Source organism: Sceloporus undulatus, chromosome 2, assembly GCF_019175285.1.
Source record: "Sceloporus undulatus isolate JIND9_A2432 ecotype Alabama chromosome 2, SceUnd_v1.1, whole genome shotgun sequence".
NCBI classification, from domain to species: Eukaryota; Metazoa; Chordata; class Lepidosauria; order Squamata; family Phrynosomatidae; genus Sceloporus; species Sceloporus undulatus.
In genome coordinates, this window is record NC_056523.1 from 13,655,295 (window position 1) to 13,664,880 (window position 9,586).

Here is a 9,586-nt window from a genome sequence, read left to right on the forward strand (position 1 = left end):
CTCCCCTCAGCCCGGGGGCGGGCGAAATCCCGGGGGCGGGGCCAAACCGGGGCGGGACCATGCGGCCCCGCCCAAAACCGGGAAAGTCCCACCCACCAGCGGGATATGGCAAGCCTATTCCTACTGAAACCTGAATTAACTCTAGAACATTTCTAGATTAATCTGATATCGTTTTCACTATGATTCGAATCTGATTCGGTTTATTATATTTAATCCGGGTTAGAGGCTGATAAACCGGCGTAAAAAAATAGAAGGGTCAACCCTAGTATTTTTCCTTGATTCGGGATAGGATTCGAAATATTTAAATAGGAACGATTCAGCCTCTGAATTTGGTTAACTGGATGGGAGGAGTGGAGCGTGATGGGCTGGCTTAGGGGAGTCACCCTTTCTTTGTCCCCATCCGTCATCGCCATCACCATCTTTGCCTCCCTTGTCCCTTTGTCCACTGAGGTCTTGCGATAAGAGAGTAGGAGCAACAGGAGCTCCTCCTATTTGCTCCTGCAGGACATATCCCCGCTTCATGGCTTAAAAGACAGCCCAGGGAGCAATCTTCCCTCTCCCCATGGGTCAGGCAAAGCAAATTTGGGGAACCGAGGCTCTTTCCAGAGGAACTATGGGATGGGTTTTGCAGGACATATCCCCGCTTCATGGCTCTCCAGACAGCCCAGGGAGCAATCTTTCCCAAAGATTCTTTCCCCAATGAAGTCCTCTGCCTTCTCCTCCTTGATCTGATTTGGCGAAAACACAGGCACACACACTATATAGATAGGTGTGTGTGTGTGTGTGTATTTATACACACACATGTTAATATATGAATGCTCTCACACACATGCGTATATATATTATGGGAATTATGGGAACTGTTGTGTTTGTGAGACATTTATCCTCCTCTGCCAGAGAGTGCTGGTGCCATAATAAACTACCATTCCCAGGATTCCCTAGCACTGAGTTATGGCAGTTAATATGGGGAGACACAGAATAAGTGCCTCCTGATTGGCTCTTTTTTAAAAAAAACAACACGAAATTTATAACGAATTAAAAACGGCCAGGTAGTGGGAACGCAGGTACAGGCTACATCGGTGTATGTTACTCCAAATTAATGTGACGTCATGATAACGTCGCTTTGATTGACAGCCAAAACAAGTGAACGTGAACAAAAAAGTAACAAAACCAGTTTAAAAATACACCAATTCATTCATGAATAGGAACGAAAGCGGATCATTTACAGTGAATCAATTGGTAAATGAGAACGAAAAAAACGATTTGGAATGCGGGATAACACTCGTTGTATTTTGAGTCGGTATAACTGAAACCGGTGTATTTTAAACCGTTGTAAATCGCAAGTGAGAACACCCCCTTGGTTATTGCCAAGACCTTTGTTTGCTCTCCATACAGTTGCAGCTGCTGCCTTCTATTTTGGTGAGGTAGTGCTCTGCATTTTGGACCAAACTTTTAAGGTACTGAACCTTATTGCTTAAATAAGTTCAGTACTTTGGATAGCAAGTTTGCAATCCAGATTTGCAGGTAGCAGTGGATGAAAAAAGACATGGATAGAGAAATTCTGAGTATGATGATCTGGTGTGATGGTGAGAAGAGGAAATTGATATTTTGGATGTCCCACGCCTCATTTTTGTAGTAGGCATAGTGAAGATAAATGTATTTCCCAAAGCATTTTTGATGGGTGCATTGAAAATTCTGTGTGTGTGTCATTCTAATAACAATCATGATCATGATGATGCCTCTAAGAAGCCTTCTGCACTTTTTTCTCCCTGTGTTTTCTCCTTCTCATCTACTAATGAATTTGAATCTGATGGATAGCTAATTAACATTGTTTCTATCCACTAGGATTATGGGGAGAAGCGGTTTTGAGAATCCCATGGTTTTTTATCCTGAGCTGGAGTTGAAGATCTGGGAATTTTGTGATACGAATCTCTTCCTAAATTGTCTTATGAAGCAATTAAAAGGTGAGCAAGGGAGGCCACAAGGATTTTATGGCTAGGTATTATATTAATTCAAGGAGCATGAGAGGGGCACCCATCAGTATCCTATTTGTTTCACATCTCTTCCTAAGAATCCTTTTTTCCTAAGCTAAATTGTTCTGAATGCTTTAGGTCAGGCATGGGCAGTTTTCCCCACAGCACAAGGGAAGTAAGATTATATCACTCCCAGCTGCATTTTCATTCAAATTTTAACTGGGAAAAAAAGTATTAGAGGGTTTGGAAGGAAGGCAAATTGTCATGTTTAGGTTTGTTTCTGAGCAGCTAGATGTGATTTGGGGGCAGAAAATTGCCCCCAAATCACACCAGTTGTTCCTACATTGTTGGTGGGGTCTTAGAGCTCTGCAAGGGGTTGGAGGACTCACTGTCTTCACTCCTCCTTTTTATCCTTTTGTCATCAGGAAGTTGAGCCATTTGCTTTTTTTGAGATATTTTCCCACTCTGTAGCGAGTTCAGCACTAAGAGAAGTGAGTGGTCTGAAGTCAGAGTTTTCAGAGTATCTGTCTACCCAATGGTGAAAAATAAATCAACTAAGGTAGACTGCAAATATTGTGTGGCTTTTAGATCATGATTAGATCTGGTGGCTATGGTGATACATATTACATGCTGCCATGTCCAACCTGTAGCTGCTATGTCCCACAAGCATGGTTAGGGCATCCCTTTTCATGGACGTGGGAAACCCATCAATGGCCTCTCAATCATGCGGCAGTCCCACTAGTCCTTGAGCGTAAAATGTTGCTGTCAGGGCAGTTGTGATATTGATATTCACATGGTATCAGTGTCTCCTCCTCTCCCCTTGTCCCCCCCTTTCCCTCACTATTCCCAAGCAGTCTGATTCCTCCTCCCTGCATTTCTTTTCTCTATTATGAAAAAAAATTAAATTGCAATATCAGAGCCCCAGAGTTGCGTAAAAAAATAAAATAAAATAAAACAAAACAAAATGCTGAGTAGTTCATAGGGCAAGGATTAAGGGAGAGTTAGGAGGAGAGCTTAAATTCACACAATATAAATAAATCCCCCCCTCCTTACATATATAACATAATTTCTAATATAACAATAATGAAATATAAAATTGTTAAAACGATTAATTATAAACAATCGAGACAGGAAGAAGCAGGTACATTAGATAACCAATAAGGAGTGATCACAATGATAGCCAATATCATTTTGACCAATATCACATTTTTAAAGGAAAAAAAATAACAAAATGACTATGTAGAGCTTGTAGCACCTTTGAGACTCACTGAAAGAAGGAAGTTGGCCGCATGAGCTTTCATAGACTAGAGTCTTCTTCCTCAGATGCATTTGGTTGAGTGCAAGCCAGGGACAACCCTATATATGTCATTGGTGTGTGAGAATATGTCTCAAAGGTCCTGGATGAGGGAAAACAGACTCAGCTTGAATCCAGAGAAAACGGAAGTACTCGTGATAGGTTCCCCGGGCCTGGGGATGGATATTTGTCCACCTGTCCTGAATGGGGTCACGCTCCCCTTGAAGGACTCAGTTCACAGTCTTGGGGTGCTTCTGGACTCGTCGCTCCACCTTACATCTCAGGTGGATGCGATGGTCAGGAGCACCTGTTATCAGCTTCGGCTTATACGCCAGCTGCGACCCTACCTGGGCCGGGGGGACCTTGAAACGGTGGTACATGCTCTGGTAACCTCTCGGTTGGATTTCTGTAATGCGCTCTACATGGGGCAACCCTTGTACCAAACCCGGAAGCTACATTGGTTCAGAATATGGCAGCAAGGCTGGTCACTGGATGCTCCAGGACTAGCCATATAACACCTATATTGCAAGATCTACATTGGCTGCCCATTCACTTCCGGGCACAATACAAGGTGTTGGTAATGACTTATAAAGCCCTAAATGGCTTGGGCCCAGGGTACTTGGAGGACCACCTCTCCCCATACAGTCCGCCCCGCACACTCAGATCAGGCAGAAAACATCTATTAAGAGTTCCAAAGTCAAGGTATGTGTCTTCTTCACAAATGGCATTCTCCACCGTGGCCCCTCAGACCTGGAACTCTTTGCTCGACAAGCTCCGCTCAGCAACCTCTCTAGATCTCTTTAGGAAAAATCTGAAGACCTTTCTTTTCTGTCAAGCCTTCCCCCATGTGTCTTAATACTATCTTTTCTCTCCCTTGTTGCATATTGTTCGATCCAGCTATTTTGTTGTACGGCTTTAATTGGTTTTAGATTGTGAATGATTGTATGGAATGCTTTTAGAATACTTTGTATTGTTTTTAACTGGTATGGGTGGGTTTTTGTATTGTTGGGATATGGGTTGTCATATTGTATTGTCTTTTGATGGAAATTTGTTGTAAACCGCTGTGATCTGCATAGGAATAGCGGTATAGAAATAAAATTTCATTCATTCATTCGTTCATTCATACAAGATCTCTCTATATACTGATCCTACAAATTAACACAGCTATATCTTTGAACAATTAAATGAGATCATATCCAGAGGGAAATTATCAGAATGGTGAGGGATTTGGGAGGTAAATCACATGAAGAACAGTGGAAAGAACTGGGCATATTTAGCCTTCTGTAGAGGAAAATTATTATTGTTATTTGCCATCAGGTCAACTTCAACTTATAGCAGCTCTATGAGAGACCTTGAAGAGCCCTGCTGGTCATCCACTGCCCTGTTCAGGTCTTGTAAACATAGGGCTGTCGCTTCCCTGATTAAATCTATCCACTTGTAATATGGTCTTCCTCAACACTATTGAGTGGTGTTTTTTTTTCAGATTCTGCATATCTTTTTCTTGGATGAGGAGGAAATAGGTGTGTGATTAGGAACTGATGTTTTTTTTCTTTTTAGAAGGTTTGTTGCAGATCTGATAATGAGATGTTTGAATTTGGTGTCTCTTTGCTTTCTAGATGCGTTCTTACCCAGACGTCCTCTGCAAAAAGGTAAAACTCTCAAAACAAGAGCAGAGATGTTGTTGTTGTTGACTGCCCCCATGTCAACCCTGACGCATGGTGACCCTGTATGAGACATGTCCGAGACCAGCTATCCTCCACTGCTCTGTTTCAGTCCTGTAAATTGAGTAAATTCCCAATTGAGTACATCCATCTAGCATGTGGTCTTACTCCCTTTCTACTGCCCTCTACCTTTCCTAGCATTATTATTGCCTTTTCTAAAGAGTTGTGCCTTCTCATGATGTGGCCAAAATAAGACAGCATCAGTTTAATTATCTTGGCTTCCAGGGAGATTTCAGGCTTGATGTGTTCTAGGACCCATTTGTTTGTCATTTTGCTTCTCCACCATATCCTAAGCAATCTTCTTCAGCACCACATTCAGATGAATTGATTTTCTTTTTATTTGCTTTCTTCACTGTCCACATTTCACATCTATACATAGAGATGGGGATTTAGCTTATGATTTAGCCAGAGATTTTACCTGTGAGATTTCTTGGGAGCGGGCTTTTATAGGGTTGGAAATGCCTTGCCTCACAATGGCTGCCAACAGCCGAAACATAACTGAGTTGTGGATCTGACCTGATACGATTCTTATTGCTGGGAAAAATCGGGGGGGGGGGGGAATAGAGGGATACTTCAACTCTGAACTGCTCTGCTGAAAATCATCCTGATCTGAGAGGCCATGTGATTCTGTCACTATGTTTTATATTCAACACAGTCATCAGAGTTCCAGTTGATGCTGCTTTTCCTCTTCTCTTTCTTTTCCCTTCAATTCCACAGCAAATGTCACTCTGGATCCAGATACAGCTTACTCCCGATTCATCCTGTCTCAGGACTGGAAAAGTGTGACCTGGGGTGACAAGTGTCAAGACCTGCCTAACAGACCTCAGCGATTTGACACATGTGCCTTTTTGCTGGGATGTCAGGAATTTACGTCCGGCAGACATTTCTGGGAAGTCAGTGTGGTGGATGAAGGAGCATGGAACGTGGGGATTGCCAGAAAGTCAGTGAGGAGAAAAGGCCCTGTTGGTTTTGGTGTCAAGGAAGGAATCTGGGCTGTGGGGAAGTGGGATGGAAGATACTGGACTACCAACCACCCTCATTCCCCTCATCTGACTCTGAAGAAGGAGCCCAAGAGGATCCGAGTGTCTTTGAACTACGAGGAGGGACGGGTGGCCTTTTACGATGGGGATACAAGAGCCCTTCTTTTCACATTGTCTGAAGCCTCATTTGCAGGAGAACCTCTGCTCCCCTTCTTTTATGTGAATGGGACAGGCTGCCTCAGAATTTCTTCTTAAGACTCCCAAGCAGCGTGACCTCAGTAAACCCTATTTTCCTCACCGGGATGATTAATCTAGAGATCAACTGTTTTATTGGTCTAGATCCTGCTTTCACTTTCTGTAAGAGTTCTCAGAGAAGCTTTGGCACACAGTCCCTAAAAAGTCAAAGAAGACAAGAACCTGTATTTAAGACTCCCTTACCTAGGTCCTTATCACACTACGGTGTTATGCTGCCTTATAACATTTGAAAACCTCTTCAGAGGTATTTGCAGTGATAGCTGATTGCTGATGCTGTGTGTCACACCCTTGCAACATTTGCATTGTAATAGTATGATTCGCACAGTTTTTTTATCTGCACTAATGCTTGTATCACCACCCCATTTGTCCTACCTTGCGTTTCATCAGGGATGTAGCCGGGGGGGGGGGAAGCGGGGGGTCCGGACCCCCCCCTTCCATTAGAAAAATGAATGGTGTGTGCTGCTGCGCCGCCGCACTCAAGCCCCATTATAATGGTGGCACTTAGTCTGGACCCCCCCCTTCCTAAAATCCTAGCTACGTCCCTGGTTTCATGATTTGCATATCTGCTTATAGCACACCCATAATTGCCCAAATCTCTTGTTGTGAGAGGTGGCACAGGAAGAGAAACAGGTCACACCATCCCCTGCCATTTTTAATGTCTTTTTCCTGTGAAAACAGAAGTGCTTATTATGCTAGTCAGTTGTACATTTACAGCACTACAGAAATAAACTATAATAATAATAATAATAGTAATAATTTGTTTTATTTATATACCACTATTCCAAAGATCATAGCGGTGAGCAGCAAGTAAGCTAATTAGCAAGTAAGCTAATTTGCCCCCAACAGTCTGGGTACTCATTTTAGCGACCTCGGAAGGATGCAAGCCTAATAATAATAATAATAATCCTGTTCAAAACCGCCTCAGTCGTACTCATTAAGCTAGAATAACGCTGGTACAGCACAAATTCATTACTGTACACCTATTACAGAGGTGACATAGGAAGAGAAATGGATCCCCCCCCCCCCCCTACCCCTTTTGATATCTTTTTCCTGTAAAAAAACAAAAACAAAAGTATGTCATGGTAGTCCTTTAAAAACAATTAATTTGTACTCATTGAGCCATTAATGCTACTATGGCATGATATTATAATGTTATTTCAGCATTACCTCAAAAATAAATACAATTTTTTTGCAAGTAATGTTGTGGTGACAACACTGTGGTTTGAGATATCACATGAAAGTAGTGAATACATTTTTTTGGGGGGGGGACATGTTGTAAATGCGTCTGAATAAAGACGTTAAATGGTTAACAGGTAAGGATTGTGTTACTGCATCATAACAGCATACCATTAAAAAAGTAGGGGAAAAATCTGATAAGATCATAGACCACAGAAATCATAACTATTTTCTTCAGAAGCTTTGTCCTTCCTGCCCAAGCACGGGAAGTAGTTTCCCTGCTGAATATTTCCTTGGGAATCTTCATGGGATGGACAGCCAGACCACACGCACATCACATCTTGTCATAAAGTGGAATGGGACACCTGCACTCAAAGCAGCTACCAAATCAAAGCAGGAAAGGGGATCATTAGCAGATTATTTTAGCATGAAAAACATGTTACCAATGACTGTACAGCACCAAGAGAACCACGACATCATGCAATAAGGTTTAGACAAAAGTAGGATCAACCCACTGCTATGATGGTCTAGATAGAACAATTGAGTGACAAGGATCCCAGGCATCCCTCTGTATTTTCTCTAGGGATTTCTAGGTTCTCTGGCCCAGCTCTATGGCCAACCTCTGGCAGAGTTGCACTGGAGGACCTAGACATTCCTAGAGAGAACATATTAATCAAAATTGCAAATACAGTAATCAAATCCACCAAAGTCAAAGTTACAAAACTGTATTTCTACATGGATTCTATCATATCTGGACTATCTAGAGCAGTGATTCCCAAACTCTGGCTTTCCAGGTGTTTTGGATTTTGCCTCCCGTTGACCATTGGCCAAGATCTGATCCTGCGGCAGTTGTCACTAATTCCCATCCACCCTCCTGTTTCACCTGCTGCTGTTTCGGAAGCCTTTCCTGGCAGCACCACTTCTTTCCCTTCATGTGACTGAAGCCAAGCCAAACTCCTGGCAAAGTAGAACAGGTTCATCCAGAGTCTATACACCCAGAGCGCATAGATAAAAACTGGAAAGGCTCCTTAATATTTGAGAAGGAAATACATTCAGGAGTGGACCCCTGAAAATATGCAGGGGTAGCTGTGTTAGCCATTTAGCAGACTTTCGAAGCGCCACTGGCTTCTTCATCAGAGAAAAATAGGATATGTTAGTAAGGCCTCATTCCCACTACGTTTTAAACCAATTTGCAAATCGGTATGAAGCAGCTCAAATAACCCTGGTTTGCACTTGAACCGAATTGCTGAAGTGATTCAGAGAGGGGGGGCCTGCTCTATACCCATTTAACCCGTGTCTTTTTGATGCTGATTTTTACCACGTCTTTTTTGATAAATCAATTCTGCGCAAGCGTGAACCATTATACATGTTGCAAACTTTTGAAGCTCCACTAGCTTCTTCATCAGGGAAAAATTATTTAAAATTATACAGGTGAAAGAAAACATTTGACCATGCTACAAAACCCACTGAACAAATAATCCAGTTTGAGACCACTTTAACTGGCTCAATGCTAGGGAATTCTGGGAACTCTAGTTTTGTGAGCTATTTAGCCTTCTCTGTCAGAGAGCTTTGGTGCCACAGCAAACTACAATTCCCATGTTTTCTCCTAGCACTGAGCCAGGGTAGTTAAAACGGTCTCGAATTATTTCTGTAGTGTGTTTTGGACCATAGTTAGTCTTTTTAGCACTGCATTTGGTCAAGATGTTGCATTTCTAGTCTTCAGTTCAGATGGTATGTTAGTGTATTCATGCAGGTGGGGCCCTCCTCCTTCTGGCTATGTGGATGCTGGGACATGCAATCCAGGAAATAAACTTTAAATTCAATTTGCAAGACAAAAGGCTACTGCCTTTGAGATCCAGTTTGTCTCACATCCTTTGGGCATCATGCAAACTTTCAAAGCTTCCACTGGCTTCTTCATCAGAGCAAACATAATATAAATCTTATAGCAGGAGATGAAAACAAAGAATTGGGTCCAAATCCTGCTACAGAAATCATCAGTTTGGGACCACTTTAACTGCCCTATTTCAGTACTGGGATCCTGGGAACCATAGCTTTGTGGACATTGAGCCTTCTCTGTCAGAGTTCTGGTCCCACAATAAACTACAATTCCCAGGATTCCCTATCACTGAGCCAGGACAATTAAAGCAGTCTCCAACTGGATTATTTCTGCAGTGTGTTTTGGACCTA

General features: G+C 42.5%; 2 protein-coding genes across 2 annotated transcripts in view; one reads left to right on the forward strand and one right to left on the reverse strand.

The window, feature by feature from the left end:
- The window catches only part of LOC121922003 (zinc finger protein RFP-like), a 10,658-nt gene extending 3,244 nt beyond the window's left edge, over window positions 1-7,414 (forward strand). The window contains exons 3-5 of the mRNA XM_042450860.1: window positions 1,846-1,964; window positions 4,884-4,916; window positions 5,706-7,414. Of these exons, the coding sequence (XP_042306794.1) occupies window positions 1,846-1,964; window positions 4,884-4,916; window positions 5,706-6,223 (670 nt within the window). The 3' untranslated portion in view covers window positions 6,224-7,414. The remainder of the gene's footprint in view (window positions 1-1,845; window positions 1,965-4,883; window positions 4,917-5,705) is intronic.
- The window catches only part of LOC121921904 (zinc finger protein 883-like), a 64,345-nt gene that overhangs the window by 40,167 nt on the left and 14,592 nt on the right, over window positions 1-9,586 (reverse strand). The gene's annotated exons all lie outside the window — the stretch shown is intronic.